Genomic DNA, 21,889 nt, shown 5'->3' with positions numbered 1-21,889 from the left:
AGCGTCAGAATCCCCTCGGGGTGGTCATGTGCATGTTTAGCAGAGATGAAGGCGAAAAGGACCACGTGGTGGTCATTAGGATGGCCTGAGATGACTATGCTCGTTAGTTTTAATACCAACAGTTAACAGGAGAGGCTAAAAGCTTCAGTAAGATGGTGCACAGTCGGACCTGAGGACCACCAGGATGCTGCAGATCAGTTCAATGACTTGCCAAGAGCATTGACTCAGGAGGAGAGACGGAGACCAAAGGAGGAACACGACCATGACGGGTACAAAACCGTTGGTTCTACCAACGAGAAAAAACGTTGTCCGAAGCCATTTTGCCAGCGTTAAGTCACTGTGTGTGACAGCGTTCCCTCCGAGTGGCTCCGTCCGGCTCCCCACAGGCCAGCGTGACAGCCTTCACTCTAATTATGGCTCTGCTCCGTTTCTGCGCTCTACATAAGAAACGACGGTTCAAAGTCAAACTCGCACAGAGCAGCAGGAACAGGGAGGTCACCGGCTGCACCGACATCACAAGCAGAACTACTTGGGTTTCCTCTTGTCTGACATCCAGAATATAAGTAAACAAACAAAAAACATTCTAACTATGACATTTTTTTTGCGTTATTACGATATGAATTTGCAGTACAGTATAGTATGACATGTTTATATACAGTATTTGCAGTATGTGCAGAGAAAATGATCAGTGTTACTGTATTAGCAATCTAGAGAATAGGAGCTTTCATATAAATTAGAGAAACGCTGCCATAATGAAGCATGGGGAATATAAGTAATTAGCACAAGTAGAAATCTGTTATCCTGGGAAAGGTCAGCATATAATGTGAAAACACTTTCTACTCTGATAAGTGATATGAAATATAGAAGCTGAAAAATAAAACACACTTGGTTAAAAGGTGCAAACATAATGAATGCACTTCCTCGTAAAACATATGCAATATATACATATTTCAATTGAGCTTCTTCTTAGTTGTTGGCAATTTCAACTTTCTTTTTGCTGCGTCACATCCAACGACTGTCGGTCAGCACAGTTGTGTGAAACCGACAGAAGGAACGTGCATCAAGCCGCCTGTGCATTAGGGCTCGTCAACAAATATTAGAAGTTTGAAAATATATTAAAAAAGTTGCTCGAGCTCCGTCTGCCTCGGACAGACTGCGCATGGCGGGAGTCACACAATGTCCCTTGATTGATTGCAATGTAACGTTGGGCCAAGCTGAACGATAAATAATCCAACAACTGTGATGATGCAGAGAGAGAGAGAGAGAGAGAGAGAGAGAGAGAGAGAGAGAGAGAGAGACACTGTGTCCTAACAGCCAGCGCTAAATTATGTGACGTAAACAACACAAGTACCGACCAGCTGTGTGCTGCAGATCCATCTGTAAATGCTTACAAGATGCTTCCTTCTATCGTTTCTACTTTGAAATAGAAAACAGACATTTTATGTTGAGATATTTACTGGAAATGACGGACAATAAAGTCCACACGAAGTAGGAAAACTTTTCGCCGATTTCCCTCCAGCTAGCAGCCACATTATTCATGTTTTTGTTGTGAAATTAGAAGCTATCAAAGAAGCTAATTAGAAATTAGAAGCTATCAAATCATTCAAACGTCACCGATCAGCTGTTCCTCATGCAGGCGACAGGAACACACAGAAACACGGCGGCCAACAAAAGTTCAGAGCTGCGTCTTCTCGCGGCCAGACAGGACAGGCGGCATGGACTTAATGCACAAACACATACTTGAATAGTTTAAACCTTTGTGTTTCTTTAAAACTAATATTTGAACTAAATTTCTTTCCAATTTTGGCCGCCCTATCGTGCATGTGCAAGGCCCACTGGTAAAAGCATTACTTTTAACCACTAGCATGCTACGATGCTAGTGGTTAAAAGCTCCACAGGATGCCGTTAAATCTCAAACTGAATCTCAACTGTCGGGAGGAAAAAGGCGGTCATCGAGCAAATATGTTCAACCGAGGCTCAACTTTGCTGAAAGCTTCTTGTGTTGGCCAATAAGATAAGAGATAAGAGATAAGATAATCCTTTATTAGTCCTGCAGTGGGGAAATTGCAGGATTACAGCAGCAGTGCACACAAGAGACACATAGTAAATAAATTCAAGTAATATAAATAAACAGCAAAAACAGTAATAAAAACAGGAAAGAAGAAAAAAATAATCCACAATAGCAATATTAAATATACAGATGGAATAAAAAGTATTAAAAAAAAGTATTTTAATCTATTTATATTGCACCAGTTGAACTTAATTAAAGTGACCAAAGTGATTAAAGTGTTAGTAAGTGTTTTCAAATACATACAAGCAGCACACACGTGTGAAGCTTACTTTGTAACTTCTGAACGTTTGCCTCACCATCGTCACAACAAAAGATAAAATGACTTCCCAGAGTGTTTTGGGTGTCTTATGAGCATTTAAACTCATGGATCTGTTACTCAAACTGCACTTACTGGATCATATTTCATGTCAACGAGACCTGACACAACAAGCCCTTAAAAAACAGGGCTGTTTTCAATCCAAACAACCACTACATCTGGCTAATTATGAGAGTAGTGAGCCGCCTTTTCACTGTGGTGTCCCTGGGATGTTAAAAAACACAATTGTGCAAAGTGCTGCTGTCAAACGGTCCGGTTGATGGTCGGACGCAGTGGCCTGTTAAAGGGTAATGTCCTCTATGTTGAAAGGTCACTGCATCATTCTGTTTAACATCTCATCTCTGTACTTTGTGAATTGGTACATGATGGAATAAAAACTGAAATTGTCAATAAATAAAAACCTCTCCACACTCTCCACTTGTATGGCGCTGACTCACTTAAATGCTCGCTCCACTTCGCTCCCTGTGAAAGCTGAGCCGAGGGAGAGCGGGTCAGAGGAGACGCGGGTGGGTGTTTCATGCTATTCATTCATACTGAAAAAAAAAAATCTTCAATATTGAGTGTTTTGAAAAAAGCTGGAGAAAAGATAATTCCACGTTTCATTCCAACCTATTTCTCTTGACCAAATCAGAAGCAGCTCGAATAAAGCCGACGTACCTGCCAACAACGTACAGACTCTGTTTCTATCAGTAAAACAAAGACACTTCTCAAAGAGCAGAGAGCTTTGCATTTCTAAAAGTCCTGTTTCTGAAGGTCCCAAATAGGTTGTATAGAACCTTTTAAATAGGTTTAAAAGGTTCTATACAACTTCTCTGTGCTTTGTTGACATAGCCGAACCGGCCGTGCATGCTTTGAATGGTAAACACTGTTTGCACCGTTAGCTGCGAGACGCCGGCTTAGCTGTCGTCATGTCGGGAGCCATCTGACTATTAATTTAGCCCCTTTATGAGAACCTGCTGCAGAAGGAGCTGAAGCTAGAGTGAAGAACAATTGGTCAACAGCAAACCAGTCAACTTAAACAGTAAATATAACTGTTCCTTTGACCGTAATTGTAGGAATTGAGGAGACAAGACTCTTTTTATCCATTTGTCATGAAGACCAGTTCAGCAAGATGGCTTCACCCTTAATGACCTATTTGACAGTGAAACCCAAAATGAGGCTTCAGCATAACAAACAAAAACAAAGACATTCAGAGCTTCTTGTCGGGTGAAAAGTGGAGTTGGAGAAGAGGACATGCTATCGCAGAACTCACTGATACACATTAACCCGGTGAAGAAATAATCTCAGTGACACGAGGATAAAAGTCTCGATGTTCGCCAAATAATCCGAAGATCCGTAAAGATTTTGAAATACTAATCATAAAATGGTCCGAGATATAAGCGGTGAGAAATCTAAAACTAGCTTTTACCGTTTACAATACATGAATCAATCCAGCCGGGATTCAGACAGATTGAGACCAGTCTTCACTTTGATGTATTGCAAATGCCGCAAATCCTACTTAGCACATGAAAGAGGAGCATAAACCTCAGAAGAGAGAGGAGCAAGATGGGGGAACGGAGGAGGAAGAAGAGGAGGGGGGGGGTTGGACACTATCAACATTATATAAGCAGTGTCCTCCTCTTTCAATGTCATTTCAATGGCACATGATGTTCAGGAGGGGAAAACCGTGCGATGCACGATGACTAGACCGACTCCAACGTGCACCAGCGGGCCTTTCAAAACAACAAAAGACACGGACGGTCGAAGAGCGCTCGCTTACCTCCAAAAATGAAATGCGTGCAGCGGGCTGCACGGACTGCAGGGGCTAGTGGGAGTGGGGCTCAAGCTTCGAGGAGTCAGGCTGCAAGTTAAATGGAGTGGAGTGAATAAGTTGTCTTTTATCACACACACACACACACGACGCACACACACAGCTCTGTCGCGTGCCCACATGAAGAGTAATGATCCCTGTCAGATGAACCACAATTGTGTTTAAAGAGCAGGTTTCCACGGTGTCCGTCTGGTTCTGGGACGTCTCATAGGTTGCTTCAAGTCGGACTAAAATCCAAAAGACGACATGCTCAAAAGCTATAGATTATGAAGGGAGTTACAGATTAACCTAATTTCACACACTGAAGGTTTGTGATAAGGTCATCATGTGATGTCATGGCCCTTTTTCAACTGAACAGTGGCACTGCAGAGCATGAGGTCACATAGAGGTGAGTAACTTTCACTGCAGATGCAGTGTCCAAAATACACTTTTTAAAGGATACGTATGGGGATTCTTCTACAAAAGAGCAAACCAAAACTATGAATGTATCCCACTGATGATAATTGCTTATCCAAAGGCTGATTTGTGCCATAGAGCTTCATTGTTGTCCAAACACTGTAAACAATGCACGTTTTCCTCCTTTTTCAGTAATATTACAGTAGCCTGTTGTTTATGGGAAATTAGTAAATATTTCCTAAGATAATCTTAAGTAGTATAATGTGTTAAGTAGGAACCACTGGGCCACAGGCGAGGAGGTCCCGTGCTGTTGGTTTTAGTCTTTTCATGGGATTTGTTGACAATCAAGACACAATATCTTTGGAAATGTATATCAAATCTACATAGAAATAATGGTTTTGAGGCTAATTTAACGTAGTCATTCTTTAATCCAATGGTGCGCTCTCAATTTCCAGTTGTAAAGGGGAACCATAACAAATAAGTCGTTGACCTAAATAAATCATCTAGTCAAACAAATGACTGTGGCTTTGTTGAAAGAGGAAACCTGCCAAGTAAACACACAGCGACTCACTGCCGTAATGATCACATCCAACAAACACTCATCATGTGTGTGTGTGTGTTGTGTGTGTGTTGTGTGTGTGTGGTGCTTCGTATGCACTGTGTGAATGTGAACGCCAGCAAAGAAAGCATGTTGTGCAGTTTCGGCACTCCTTTGCGGGACATTTTATCTGGCTGTCCATCAGACACACACACACACACACACACACACACACACACACACACACACACACACACACACACACACACACACACACACACACACACACACACACACACACGCATGAAAACATAAATGTGTGAACACACACACACACACACACACACACACACACACAAGCAAGTAAGCCTCTGTTGCCGAGCTGTGAAGGATTTGCCATCAGACTTCCTGCTGCAGATGCTGCTGCTGCTGCTAATGCTAACGCCGCACAAGCAACAGTGAAAGACAGCCACACACATGACACAGAGATGAAGCGACAGACTGCAGGGGAGCTGCCTCCCCGGAAGGATAACGGAGGAAAATACTCACTCTAGCGTCAGCCCTGGAATTCTCAGCCTCTCCCGCTGGGCTTTCATGGCTGAACTGTGCTCGTTTGCTCTATTGTGGTCATGATATGCGTTCACACTGCCTGCCTGCCTGCCTGCCTGCCTGCTTGCCTCCCGCCCTCCCACCCCCTGCACTGACAAAGAGCCAAACGCAGCCACCACAGTGCGATGAGACGGATTGGATTTCTCTCCCCCCACAAAAAGGGAGGGGGTAAAAAAACAAAACAGGAATAGGGGGCTACGGTTCTTGTTTTGGTCTTTCTACTTCCCACCTTGAAGCTGTCAAATAGGTTCCTCAGTAGCCTGCGGAGGGCACGGAGGCAGGACAATTCCCTCCCCTAAGACACGCCCCCTGCTCCCTCACAAACGTATGCACATATCTGCCTCCCCCCCTCACCCCCACCCCTCACCTCCACCAGCTGGTGACTTGCTACGTAGCAGAAATGAATGCAATAAATAAAATCTACATGTTGTCTTCCCCCCTCTTAACCCGCAGTCACCTTGACAGGATGCTAAACACGGGGCACGCGCCGCACGATGCTACGTCGCCCTGAGCACGGGGATGATGTCATCTTCGAAAGAAAAACATAATGCACCACACCTGGCTCCAGGTCCTTGTTATACAAGAAAATCATACGGATGAGAAGAACTAAAACATGCATCCTGCAGTGGCATTTTTTTTTTTTTTTTTGACAGGCAAGAGGGAGCGAGGAACCGAGCGTGCTCGACTTAGAGAGTGTCGTGTGCTGCGATTGTGGAGTCAGAGACTGAAAGCCAGAGTCATGAAGCACGATGACGCAGCAGAGTGTCCTCGCCCCTGCGGGGATTCAAAAGCTGCTGCGTATCGTTAGAAAAAAGAAAAAAAACATGAGGCATTTCATCCACATGTGTTGTTGCAGAAGCTCCAACAACATTGTGAGAGGTCAAAAATGAATCAATGACTCATGTCGATGAATCATGACTGTCCAAAGATGAAGTACTGCATGACAAAGGAGGGGGCTCATTATGGTGTTTGCAATGAGTCTGCCAAACACTCTGCGGCTGCTGCTCTCACTCACTCACCCAGTACACCAATGAATTCTTTATTACTTTGACACATGTTTGAGGAGCAAAGGGTCGCTGCAGACGACATCAAACACTGCATGAACCACAGAGCTAGGAGAGGAGAGGCAGCAACTGGTGCAGAAGAAGATGCATCTGGAGCAAAGCAGGTCAAGGGTCGGCTACAAACTTCAGCTACACAATATTGCCCCGTATGATATCCTGCCATTTACAGGCAGTTTCACAGCGATGTTTTTTTGCCTTTCATCTTTTTTTTACTCCGAGACATTTTCCATCATGCATTGCGAGTTCAATAAGGAGACTGCTATTCATGGGCTTTTAGATTTGAATGCAGGAAATGAAAGTGTTTAAATCATAGCTTGTAAAGGAAACCAAAGAAACCAAGAAACCACAACTTCTGACCCATGACTTCCTCTCAGTATATGGCAGGCTCCAGCTCCAGCTTCCTCCTTCTGAAACACATGTCACGGGCACAAGCCATAATGAGACAACTTGTTCGGAGAATGTACCAGGATGTACGATCGGAGACGAGAGGAGATAACTCAGGAGTCCTGAAATCAACCGTGCTCATCACACAGAGCCCTCCACACCCCCGTTGACACTCATCTTGAGGCGGCATCCACATTAATACCGTTTCATTTTAAAACTCGTGACTTTTTGCATGGGCAAAAAAAAAAAAAAGGAGACTTTTTGGAAACGATGACGCAAACGACCACGTTAGGATTCCTGATTGGGTCTCATCGGTTACAAGGCATCCTTCTCCGATTCTTCACAACCCAAATCATCACGTGACACAAACATAAACAAACAAACAAAAACAACATTGACTACTTTAAACACGGACAGAAAAGGCACACAGCTGTTCAATTCTGCCTACGTGTGCAGGAGGGAAGCGTGATGTGTGATAATTATCGCGTCGAGCGGCGCCATCAGCTTCTGGTGAAGGAAGGTGACTCACCAAGGTCTTCATGACAATACATAACTGCTACTGTACCGGAGCTGTGAACAATGACGTGTGACTCACAGCACAGAGCTGCCTTTGTTCCACTTGAATTATGTTTGAAATCAGTTCTACCTCCACCATGCAGAGAGAAGCAGACCCACATCAGTCTCTGAGCCACTGCCTGCTGACGGATGTTCAGTTACACAGAAAGCCACTCATTCATTTGCACATCACCATCCACCATCTTCCTACTTGTCTTTTCATTTGCAGGCCGCATCATCATCAACATTTACACCTTTTAATTACTGCCACAGCTCCTGTCTTAAGCTGCTGCAATGTCTTGCAACTTTTTGATTCATGTTGTTTGATTGCGCCCTTTACCCGCCATATTAGGAACAAAACTAAACATTCTCATTAGGAAAACACACTGTAGGAGAGGATGAGGCAACTATTGCAAACACCTGTTTAAAAACAAGGATAAATAATACTTATATAATTGGGGCTTGGAGAAATGCATCATCTGCTCATTGTGAAGTTACTTCTTATCTTCAACAGTTTGGAACTACTGGGTCTGGACCAAAGTTGGTTTTGTTAACACCTAAACAGTGTCTTTTTCTTTAGAGAAATAAGAAAATATTCTAATTTTTTTATATTTTTCCAAAGGTATCTAAATATGTTCAAAGATATGATTCGCTAATGTTGATTTTTAAAGATTGCAACTAATGAAAACCATGTAGTCAGTTTGGATTTTTCATCTTCAAAATGAATTAATTATGAATTACTTTCTGCCTCCACGATGATGGAATAATCCTTCAGACAATCACAGATTTGTGGCTGACAATGTCGAATTATTGAAACACAATCTTAGTGCTTTTATTCAACTTGAATTAAAACATGTGTGGCCACTTGGGGGCAGTACAACAAGAACCAGAACAAGAAAGTGTGTGCTGCAAAAACCAAAACAATGAAGTGAAAAAGCTCTATGGAGCTGAGAGGAAATGCAGAGTCGGCTGATAATTATGTTACAAGCAACACTTTCCCACTGAGCATGTATTTCATCGCTAATGGACCCATATTGGTTTATGCATCTTTAAACAACAATGTTGAGGTGAAAGAGTTGCTGTTGAGGCAAATGAGCCTTTGAAAAATGTGTGAACTGAGCCGATGATTGATTTCAATGCATAAAACATGATGAACACTGTTTTTTTTAAAGAAATTCCAAATATCTTGTTAGTCTTAAGACTTATCTTGTTTAGTCTAAACTCAAAATCAGAAGATTCTACAAGTTATACTTTAATTCTCAGGTAAGAAGTCAGAGTTGAGGCAGCACACAGCAGTCTGGGTGAGGGCCGTCAGGATTAGTGATTTTGTTGCTATATTTTATCCAACAAATAATTGTGATAACTTAAAACCATTTTAAATGCCACTAATGCATTGATAATATAAGGGCATAATGATGTAAGTATACCTTTTTAAAGAGCAATTCACTTTTAATTCCTAAAAATATTCAGATATCAGAAAAAAATATCCTAAATAAATAAAATAAAACGTCAAACAGAATGATTAACAACTATTTATTATGCCCCCGCAATGCCCAGGTCTTATAATAGGAAGTAAAAACCCTGCTGTTATTTCTGACATCATTTCTAAAATGTTGGTGAGATTCTTGTGTAAACGAACGCAACGGGCAGAGTTGAATGTCCAGATATTGTACAATATAATAAATATTGTGACAGGCCTAGTTTGGGTTGATTGGCTGATCAATTCAGTAACAGCAACATATATTTCATACAAAAAAAAGGAGATATTGTGTGTGAATATAAAATAACACTCATGAATATAAAAAGGTAAATGTCCACCCTCTGACTAACAACTTTATCTGCACTTGATGAAGTGTAGCTGACGACATCTGTTGAATTGAATATAACCGTAAAACGACGACGTAACAGAATCTCCAGTCAACAATTCCTCTTTGATATCCTGTTGCAAGAGGAAGCAGCTGATGGCGTCGAGTCGCACAACAGCGTTGGCTCTTCAAAGGGCAAATGTGCAACAGGTCGCTGTGCCGTAGTCAAGAACTAGGACATTTCACAAAAATGACCAACAACTCGATACGGGTGCACCTTAAGTTGCCAATTTATATTATTGGACCTGGCAAAAGACTCCAGTTATTGAGGTCAGCCTATAAATAGGTTCTAGTCATCACACAACCAGACTGATGAAAACAACTCCACAGATGACATAATCTAAAAAGATGCAACCCAACTCTTGCTTGTGGCTGTGGAAAAGAAATTAAAAATAATAAATCCCCCAAGGTGCAACGAGTCTGTGGAAAAGGCCGACCCCGGTCACGCCGACCCCGGTCACAATGTAGAGGTACTATGTGTTTTATTCAGTCAATCACTACAGGAAGTAAAGCCACAATCTAATATACCAAAAAGAAAGACAATGACTTCAAATGTTCAGTCGTGTTTGACATGGACGCAGAGTTTGAGGAGTTCAGTTCTTTTCCCCCCTTTTCTTTTTGCACATGTAGAGTAACCAACTTCCCCGTGGTCACATGATCACACCCTCCCCTCCCCCCCACCAGACCCCACTCCACCCCACCGTCTCACACATCGAAATCAAGCACATGAGCGACACAGCAGTTCCAGATTAAAGCTACAAAAACCATCAAGAGAAGCAAATCTTACAAAACACGGATGCTCACTTCCTTTTCAGCATGACAAATTAGTGCGAGCCGTTCAAATTAACAGCAGTTATGAAAAATTTGAAGCACTTAATCTTGTGAATTTGGCGTATCGGAACACCATTACTATGGTTACCAAGGTCACTGGAGGCTCCGGCGCTCTAAATATAAACCGGTGCAGTTTGTGATCTCACTGCAGCCCGTTAGTAATTGCTCACCTCTATTACACCGGGTGGCCCCTCTGGTGAGGTGCCAGCGAGAGCAGCAAGGTGTCAAAAGGTAAATCTTTTCCCTTCCACCATGAAATATGTCAAACCAGAGCAAAATCAACAACCAGGAAGTCTATTATGCCTTCACCGGGCTATAAAAGATGTGATTCATCATCTTTAATAGACGGTGGCCCTGAGGGCTAAATACAAAAAACACTCAACAGGCGAATGAAAAAACATCTTCAACATTCTTGAAACATAAATTTAATTTCTATGGTCACGTACATGAGATCTGAACTCTGCATTTAAGCCGTTGTAAGCCCTGAGGAGCAGTGGGCCGCTGTGAAGCACCCAGGGGAGAAACTTGGGGTTCAGCGTCTCGCTCAAGGACATTTCCACATGAGGACTTCCTGCTCTGCCCCATCAGCCACAGACGAGCCGACACATGCGCAGCATTGAGAAAACACTTGACGACACAGAAAATAATTAATCAATTTGATGTCACATGGACATTATTTGTAAAAAAAAAAGCGCTGCAAGATGCTCGCGACACGCCGGAAGCGTTTTTTCCGGGGGACACTAAAAAGTGTTGCACACGGCTGGCACACGCTTGTTTGTGTGTTTTTTTCCCCCAATAATTGCACATGCACAATTTTATAAGTTGACAATAGCAAATGGCAAAACACAATGAAATACAGTTAATCCAACAAGCCAGTGTGGCAACCGCAGAGAGAGAGAAATAAAGACAAAGCATAAAATAAAATATTTTAAAAAAAAGGCACGATTGTGTAAATACAAATATATATTACTGGTAACGCATGACGCGTTTGTTGTTGCCGTTTCGTGGATGATGAACTGTGATCGCATGATTCAGATATTATAATAATATAAAATAAGCAATAGGATAACGCTCAGTCAATAATATTTGAATCCTGCGTTCACGTTGACATGAATTAAGAAATCTCGGCTAGCAGACTTCATTAAGTTAAAAATCCACAAACGGCAACAAGTGCTGCATGTCCCAGCCGTGTGCATCACTTTTTAGTGTCCCCTAGAAACACTACCCCTTTAGTCCACAGGGAGCACCAACATCCACTCAAATAGAAAGTTCCTTGTTGTAACTCTGCGTTGAGCTCGACCGTATTAATAATTAGAAATTTGACCAACCGACCTGAGGGCTGCTTAATTAATTTTACACATCCTCTCTATCTCATAACAAAACAGACCATTATACAAACAGATATTCATGAATTATGTATTTCCCTCTGTTTTCCATAATGTGGTGGAATAAATGCAAATCCATCCACTTTTTGATCTGAGTGCAACTAACTAATTCAAATGTAAAGTAGATCTTATTTATCAAGCAATATTTGGAGAAGAAAAAAAATTATATAATTTTGTGCTCCAACACAAAGCCATTGTATCAGCAAACATCTTAAGAGGACCCTCGAATAAATGTGTGGGAAAAAGGTTCTCAGAAACTCACAAATGTATTTCATTGGAAAGAACTAATAGAATCTTTTTTCATCAGATCCCTTCTATTGTATCCAAACATATCCCAAACAAAGAGGTGAATGCTGAAGAAATATCATACACAAGTCCTGTTCTCGGTGCATTTTGGAGATAAATATTTCAACGCAGTGGGTTTAGAGCTCCCCTGAGAGCCGCTGCTATTCCCTCTGGGGTATTTCCAAAGAAATAAGAGATGATAAAAAAGAGATATATTTGCTAAACATACTGCAGGCAGCTGCCAAAAATAACAAACTCCAACCCCTGAAAGGTGGTATTCAGTCACTGAAGGAGTGTACTCCACTTTCATGTTGAGATTAGGGAATGCAGAGATGGTCAGTTTGGTCAGTCTGTTCCAGTGTCACCCAAGAAGTGTTTGTCCTTCTTCACTTATTGTCTTCATGTATGTACATTTTCTATTATTATCAATCTACAGGAGGTAAAAACAAGGAATACAACCTACATTTTGAAACTGAAACTAAGTATGCATGTTTCCATTTGAGAGTACAAACAAAATAGTATTATACATCATTTTACAGCAAAGAACATTTGCATCGTTAGATGTGATTCATTGACACCCTTCGACTGGAGAGCCCACTCATGCGTGATCATGAGTACACAAAGTCGTAGTATCTGAATCTAAATATCCTGCAAGCGTCTCAGGAAACACATGAGATGAGTCACAATACCATCTGCATTGATGCCGCATTTTTATCAGAACGTCTCATTTGAGTGGTGTTCCCGGAAAAACAACTATGAGCATATATTTGATTATGTTATGTCATTTTCTTTATATTTAATGTTTATATCATGTAGCGCTGCTATGGAATACTGTGATTCATGTTTTTTCACATCAACATATAGCCGATTTCTCTGAGAGAAACATTTGTTTTGAGGTATAAAAGAAGCAAACTAACAGAGAACGACTCATCAAGCAAATGTGTTGACCTGCTGGAGGACTTAAAATAGTTCTGTTCAACATGCATTCACACATACTGTATATATAGAGATAGGAGCCCCGTGCATGTGTGTACTGAAATAATACATATCCTCAGATCTTTCTTTTTGCTCAGTCTGGGGCGACAGTAGTCCCATGTGGCCAAAGATGAATACAGTAAGATAAGAAAATGTCTCTCTCAGAAACTACCAGGAGCATAATCACGTTGTTGGTATCTATGAACTCACAACAAGTTGAATATCAAAGATATGCACACATATGCGGCAAAACAAATGTTTTATATAGGAAACACGCTTTTAGCGTGTTATTTTTCATGCGATCTTAAAATGTATGTGTGTGCTTGTACCCAAACAGACTGAACAATGTTGTTGTTTTTTTTCTCCTCATCATACTAAATGTAATCTTCAGGCCTAAATGGGTTTAAAAGCTAGAACTTTTTTTACACATAAATCTTTATGCAAAGATAATTCAGTTAATTTCAGTATCTGCAGATGTCTACGTGTGACACACATCTGGGTACTTACAAACTGCCTCTTCTCGGAAGACTCAGCTCTTTCTGTAAATGAGAAGAAAAGAGTTGTAAGTCCAAAAAACGCACACATCAGATACAGAAAGTTACTTTACGAAACATATAACATTTTGAAAGGTCACGTAGTTATTAATGCATGAAGCAGTGTAACACATTGCAATATAATGATGTATTGTCTAAACACTGAGGTCCACATTGGAAATCATATTCTAACCTCTGGGTTTGACTCAGCATGATGTTGTTGTTGTTTTTTACCCCAAATAAAAAAAATCTATCAATCAATGATACAAAGCTGATAAATTTGGTTGTTTATGTCAGATCTGATCATGAAACACAAATATACTCCAAGGCCGGGAGAAATGTGAAGAAAATCAAATACCATGATATTTTAGATCAAATACCTCGAGATAGATATTGTGACGATATTTTAGGGATGATAATTGGTGCTTTTACTAAACATTTACCCAAAGAGATTATTAATAAATAATCATCAGTAATGTGGATATAATGACTAAGTACTTAAAGGCAAACAATAGAACAGCTAGAACAGTCTGTATTGCAGCCTTTAAAACCAGGAAAAGACAACACATCTCATTGTAAGATATCCAAAATATATGACAAAGATGACAGTATTGATATAATGTATATTTTGCACAGTCCTACTCACATGCCTGTGTTTTTTTCCTAATGTATATAAATGACCAGCAGCAAGCCTGTTCTAGTAAATTGTATAATCGTAGCTCCAGGAACCACACAAATCAATGAAGGACACTCAGACTGCATCCGAACACAAGAGAAAATAAAAGGAGGAGATTGATGTTCTGTTAAAACATAACCAACAGCTCACGATGCTGCAGCTGCACAAGGAGCCCCCCCCCTCCCCCCCATGGAAAGAACAGATCCCAGAGCAGGTGTGAAACGGTCACATCTCATCCCAGGGAGCTGGACTGGAAGTTTAAAGAAAGCAACTAGGAAGGACAAAAACCCAAAGAATGAAACCCGACGTGTGCGTGTTTATCTTATTTTAGTTCGTTGCATTAAAGACAATACTGTGTCTGCTGCTGAAGTCAACTGTAGAAGGCAGAGTTACACAGAGGTCAGGGGTTTTCAGGGTTTACTGAAAGAAAAAGCACCAACAATGCCCTCATTGATTTCCTGAGGGATTACGTGCTCTCGCAAGGTTCTTACTAAAACATATAATACTGTGTTGCTCAGCTTCACAGAAAAGCTAAATTACAAATTTCATTAAAAAGACACACCAAAGAACATATTTCTCTAAAAGCTGTCAGGAGCAAATGAGTAAAATACATCGGGGCTCGACTGCTGCTGCAGCATCTGTTGATTTGTCAGAGCGGCGTGGAGCAGACGAGCGCGACGCTGCAGACCGCTTCATCCCCCGTGGAGTGAGCACAAGTGTTTGTTTAATTACATTGTGAAGAATCGAGTTGTTTTATTGGCCTCGCGACATTTTAAATTCATTTATCAGCAGTGTGAAACAAATCCCTCCAGCTCTGATTATTTATAAATCGCTCCTGACTGGATTGTCATGTTGTAAAATAAAAAACTTAAAAAAAAGCAACGGGCTTTGAATCAGTTTTATGTTGCCGCTACAAATCCCACTGATTTGATCATCAGACTTTTCATTGTCTAATAACCCGATAAGGGCGAGGTCCTTTGTCTCCCCCAGTGTAGGACATCGAGTAGACGAGTATCGGCGTCTCCAGTCAGCAGAAACAGTGCTAAGCCCCGCGCTCCCTTTGCTATCAATTAGGGCTTAATGTCTGGCTTCCCCTGCTGCCTGCTGGAGACCAAGGGCAGAGCGTTTCCTTGGGAGACATGACCGCAGCTCACACAACACTAATTACCAGCAGGGAATGACTTACAGTTGTGGGACGTCCACCAATCACAGCACACCGAAAAACAGAGGAAAGTCTACAACAACAACAACAAAACATGATGATAATAAAGTGATTTATTGAACACGTGTGTTCATGTGAAGATATTCACATAGAGTGGAATACATGTGTTGCAATGACTTGCTTATTTATGCATTTGATGCTTGGACATTGCTGACTTAAGTTTGGGTTGGTCTTTTCTACGAAATTAGGTTTTCTAGTATGATTAAAACAGCCCTGGTCTAACCAAATAAATGCACTCATTCCAGCAAAACAACACCACAAAGATTAAGCAGAACACCATTAACAGAAAATCCGAGCTTCCCTCAAAACATGAAAGGAATGATGATACCTCTAGTTAACCAAATTAAAGCCCACTGCTGTACCTGCCATTCATATCCTCAACCTCATTAAATCCATTCTCGATAACATGTCTTTGACATTTTTAAAACGTAATCACATTTTCGTAATTGCCTCGTGTAGCCGTCATTGCTGCTGGCGGGGTCCGCCATTCCCACACGGGACTCAAAAAGCCTTCCCATGCACATTCACAGATAGCGATGCATGCAACAGGGCTCCTACTCTCTTCTGGAGATCATTTCCCAGGACATTTTCCGTGATGATCTTGCCGGTGTGACACACACACCAACATGTTTCTCCCTGCGGAACACCGATTAAAAAGATGTGCAGTTTACGGCTTTAACTTATCTATGGAATCAGCTCTTGCATGCTCCAAGATCACGACAAATTAATAATGCAAACACACCTGCAGATGTACAGCGCTTGAAGCTACCGCTACAAAAGCTAATGTTACGGTCCATTTTGGTATAAAAGGGCCGTTACACAGTATCTAGCTGGTGTTTTGGTCTCATCTCCATTGTTTTGACGCCGGCTTCCCATTGATCGTTATCTTCAACTCTCTCAACACACATTTGGCCAGAGTTGAATTTACAAACCTTAAACGTTTGCAGGCAAAACGAGCTAGGAATGTTAGCAACCAAACATGCGGACTACTTTAACATTATTCAACCGTTATAAAATATCAAATTCATTCATTAATAGAAATTAATTCAATGTCATTTCCTCATAGTTTTCTTTCTGCGTACATTTTGAAAAATGCATTTCAATTTTTCAATTTGTGAATTTTTCATTGCCCTGCCTTTTTTTTTTATCTCTTTACATATGGATATACATGCAGTGTGGACAAAATAACAGTTGACAAAATGCAAGGTTTGTGTTTTGTTTTCAATTAAATCCTGAGTCTAAAGGTTATAGTTTGCTGATGATATCTAGCAAAGCCTCGAGGCTTGAGGTCTGTGCAAAAATTACAAAACAAACAACTTTTTATGCCTTCCAAGATTGAAATAATAGCCCCCATGTGTGTTTTTCAAAGTCAGCATAATACTTAACATAAATACAAGTATTTCCATTAAATGTTATGATCCTTAAGAGGTTTAAAAGCTGTCAAACAGGCGATACAAACTGAAAGTAATTGCATGAAAAGCTTTCATCTTGGAAAGTTGTCCGTCAGGAGAACAAACCGGTGATGAAAGTAAACCTTGTATGTTTAATCACTGTTTATCCAGTAATCTTCTCAGCGCTGGAAAGATAACAATTCTGACACGATGAACCTGAGATGGTTTATTGTTCCACGGGGTAAATGTCAATTACTGGCTTCTAGCAACAACACTTCATCTCCACGGCGCCACATCAAAGCTGCCGTATTGCTCTTGTAAAAAACTAGACTACGTGTAATGGTTCATTAATTATTCCCTTTGATTTATTTTGGATTTTCCCTACATCTCAAGATCAAACGTGCACTTGATTTTACGGAGGTTTGCTGCTGACTGGCAGGGAAACCTTTAAGACGTGTCATCAAATCAACAGCGAGTATGACATCAGACGACCAGAAGTTACTGATCATTAAGTATCGCTGAGCAGATCTACTTAATGGACAAATAAATCAGAACAACGTGGCGGAAACGCGGCGATATTTGGCTAAAACTAGACTAAAATAGTCATGTTTCCTTTGGCTAAGATACGACAAAATTGCCTGGAATTTGAGTTAACCAATACTTGACTTTAAACAGAATGACGTTGATTAAATATGATTTTTAAAAACTAACTCGGACATTTGACACATGACTAAGTCTTAATAAAATAAAACAAAACACAAGATCCTAATTAGGGACTTAATTTAAAATGTAATCTTAGCTTCATCTAATCTAGATGCTTCAAAGTCATAGATCTCAAGTGTGTCTAGAGATGAGGAAAAGGGTCAAATAGATCAATAAAGCTGGTTATCTGCTTCCAACACAGGTGTAGTACTGGAATTATATCGAATGCTTTACAAAAACTGATTGGAGATTATCTCAGAGAGCATTCATTGACTAGAAGAAACAAACTGGACATTTTACAAACAGCAGATGAATGAATTTGGATCGCACAGAAACCACACATGCAGGAAGCTGACTTCTATTAACCAAGACAACTACATCAGCGGATCTAAAACTACTGTCAGTCTGAAGCAATATTTCCCACAGAAACATATTGATTTCAGAGCCAGCAGGGGGAGATTCAACAAGCACACATCCAGCATCGGAAAGCTTTGCTGATTGAGTCTGTTGGCATCCTCTCATTTATCCGTGTAGCAAGATGTTAGTGTCATTAATGCTTAATCCACTGACTCATCCAATGTTGTAAAGAGAGAAACAATTCATTTCCAGGCTGGCAGAGAGCTTAATGGCCTGTTAATTTGACGAGCGCTCGTTTTTTAATACCGAGCTTCATTTAATGTGTCACGACAATGGACTCTTAAAGATGAAATAAATGGATGATGATAGTCACGCCTGTAATCAGTCGAACTTCCTGCAACAATTACAGGATAGAAATTCTTTCTATTATCAGAAAGGTCAGTTGGCAGCTGGCCTGGTTCAGTCATCACAACATAAAGCAAGAATCTCTGTATGTGTGCATGTCCTTTTTTTCATAGCCGATCTAGAATCTGATCTACTTCACACTTTGCTGCGCACCCAAGGGAGTTGTTTTTGTCAGATTTGGTGCAATTCAGACAAGTGACACGTTCAATATTCACAAACTTCACAAACTGTGAATTAATAAGCGCACAGTGCTCGGTTTTGACAGCAGGGGCGGAGCTTCAGGGCCCTGCAGAATTGAGTATGCACCCTGAAGCAGAGTTGTTCACTTTTGCAACAGGATGCTGGAAATAGCAACGTTTCAAACGGACTCTTCTTCACTTCCCTGGAGTCAACACGTGCCAACTGGAAGCAGAATGGAACCAGAGCGTATTTAAGTTCGCCATAACTTGGGTGTGTTTTTCAAGGGCGGATTTAGTCCTCCCGTAAACCAGAGCGGATTTAACCGGTGTGACCGTGAGTTCGCCACAACTTGGGTGTGTTTTTCCAAGGGTGGATTTAGTGATTTAGGTCCTCCCGTAAACCTGAGTGTATTTCACCGGTGTTTCCAATCGTGAGTAGCCAGAACTTAGAACTACTACAGTATGTCATGGCAGGTGCATTGCTGAGGACCCACAGAAGTCTGAAGCTGTTTCTACAAGGCGTTTTCAAGAAAGCTGCAAGCAGCAACACCACAGGCCAAGTCTGTTCTGCACAGCCACTGCACTAATGTGTTTTTAAATACATATATACAACTGTTTGGTGATATATCGCAGAACATCTGTGCACATTTCCTCGCCGTTAGATAATTGCCATCGGTTTGTTAATGAAGTCCTGTTTGTCAAAATGCCAAATGCATACGCTTACATGTTAAAGCATATTAGCAACTGGCATTTGCATCCAACTGATGTCTTCACTTCACTCATTTGGCGTCTGTTGACGTTCCACAGGAGGAAATGCAAATGACAGAAGTGATGCACAAACTCAGGCGACAGAAGGGATGAACAGCTGGAGATGACAAGAGACGAGAAGAAACGAAAGACGTCTGTCCGGTTTGAACAGACGGTACTGGAAGGACATCAGAAAGAGGCAAACTTCAGTGACAGGTACAAATGTGTAGTCACTGACACGTTGTATAATAGAAAGTAAGTACATTTGTAACAGAAATTAACACGATTAACAACCGCCTTTACAACCATTAACAGGACTAACGGAAATGGATACAACAAAGTCTCTAGTTAAATGTCCCCTTATTTTGTGTCCTGCATGAACAATATTTTACTTTTATTGACACATTTCAAAGAGTTTCACTAATATTAATGTATCAGATTGGGATTCATCCATGACTAGGACAACTCTCTCCTTACAGTTCCCCTTCTGACAACCCCATTGTGAGAATAAGACAGACAGACAGACACCTCCCAGGGTCCTCACCAGAGGCTGCTATTGCACACACTTTAACACACCATTACCAACAGTCTTGTGTACCCCGTTTACTGTGAGCATCTGGCATTGTACTCCATCAACCTTCATTTCCCTGTGATGACGGACATTTTTCTTTTGCGATTATCCTTCCTCAAGGAGAACGTCTATCTTTTAATCTGACCCTTTTCGCAGCGTCAATGAAGTGCTGCCGGAGCTGAAAGAAGCGGTTTTGTTTTGAAGGACTCTTCAGCAGAGAGGCTGCTTACCTTCGGCCTAACGAAAGGTCGTCCCACTCACTCGTCGCTCCCGGATGAGAGCCTTCCCGCCTTGTGCTTCAAGTAAAGTGTAGTCATCAAATTTGCACAACATCTCAATGACTCACGCTTGGGAATATTTGATTATTTTGCTTAGAGTTATATCAATATGAACAGGATTTATTATGATCGTGGTTTGTCAGCCGGACTGCATCTCGCCAGCTGGCTCACACCACTTCACCCAAACGGCTCTTCGGAGGCACACAGTGTCACCGCACCTGGACAGCTACCTTTTTTTAAATTTATTTTTTACTATGGAGGCAGTGTTGGACAGCAAATCTCACAATGCACTGCAGTAGCTTCTGACAGGCTGCTCCTAATTAAGATGGAGGCCAAAGGCATCATTAAAATCTATATAAAACCAACAAATTTTATATAATGAGGAAACATGGCGGCTATAAGCCCGCAAAGCCAGACTACAAACTTAGTGAGACTAGAGGCAACCATAAAAAAAACTAACTGAAGGGAATTATTATCTTCTGTGAGACAAAAGAGAGTGAAGAACAGAGGTGATCGTTACACTCAAAAGTAAAAAAAAAAAACTTCACACTTGTGATAAATACACGTTTGAACTTGATCTTATAAGTATAAGGATGATTTTTTTTGTCAAATAAGAAATTGACAATCTAAATGCCTGACACTTGGGACGAATAAACAACACAACAATGCTTTCAAAGTAAAACTATTCATACCAGCAGAAATGCAAATGTGTGACAATTGCAACGCTTTGTTCAATAAAAGGTTTAAATAGAGGACCAACTAGGATCCCATTGACCCGGAGCAGTCCGTCTGATGTAAACTGTTGTAGAGCCTAAGGTAAGCTTAATAAAACGTATTTAAGTGAAATGCTCAGAGTGAATTTTAGTTCCCTTTGGTAAACCGTTAAACTGTATATGTTTAGGGCTTTTATTGTGAAAGGCAAGAACAGAAGAACAGGATCTGGTCTTGCACTGCTTTTGTCACGGTTGACAGGAATAATAAAGTTTGCCATCTTGGTTCAGACTACAGATCCAGCTGTGTTACACTATAGTTTATGTTTTTTAATACGTCTGTTGCTTTTTTTAAATTGCTTTATTCGCCACAAAATAGTTACGCTCTGTGTGAAAGTATGCATGACAAAAACAAGTTAGGAAAAAAACCATTGAAGAGCGGAAATATCGACAAAGACGTGCAACAACGCACACTAATAAAGTCTACTGACACGCTGCAGACATTTGTGTTTCTCTGGTGGGAATTAAGGTAATTACTTTACCTTTAAAAAGTAATTACTAATCGGTCATCACATGAATCTGTCAATTCTATAAGAGCACATCAAGTGAAATGCAGATACCTGGAAATCAACACTCTACATTCATATAACTTCACTGTATTCTAGTCGAGTCTCAAATAATCCAGACAAGCAAAAGAGAAGAAAAAAAGCCACTGACAATGCCGACAGACATTCAGAACTGAGCTGAACAACACTTTAGCTGAGCAATATATTTAGAGAACTCATTAATGGATCTGATACGTTGAAGCAATGATTCTCCTGCGTATTGTTGGTTATTCTGCTGTTGTTTTTGTCTGAAAATAAATTCTGCACACTGTCAAATACATTCTGCATCAACACGAATACTAAATCTTTCTCTTCTAGTCCTTCGTGAACGAGGATCAAGTCACAGTTGTGACATGTTCTTGCTTGAGCTCATCAAATTATTTTTCACGTGCAGCTTTTTTAAAGCAACTACAAACGTGCGAGTTCCAG

General features: G+C 40.8%; 1 protein-coding gene across 1 annotated transcript in view; it reads right to left on the bottom strand.

Annotated features, from left to right (window-relative positions):
* Positions 1-21,889, bottom strand: part of mast4 (microtubule associated serine/threonine kinase family member 4) — an 85,837-nt gene that overhangs the window by 33,273 nt on the left and 30,675 nt on the right. Inside the window, exons 4-5 of the mRNA XM_079235006.1 lie at positions 13,592-13,623; positions 4,147-4,227 (exon numbers count right to left, since the gene is read on the bottom strand). Coding sequence (XP_079091132.1) covers positions 4,147-4,227; positions 13,592-13,623 — 113 coding nt within the window. The remainder of the gene's footprint in view (positions 1-4,146; positions 4,228-13,591; positions 13,624-21,889) is intronic.

This window comes from Taurulus bubalis, assembly GCF_910589615.1.
Source record: "Taurulus bubalis genome assembly, chromosome: 19".
Taxonomy (NCBI): Eukaryota; Metazoa; Chordata; class Actinopteri; order Perciformes; family Cottidae; genus Taurulus; species Taurulus bubalis.
The sequence above is the reverse complement of the archived record's forward strand: the minus strand, read 5'-3'. Positions and strand labels throughout refer to the sequence as shown.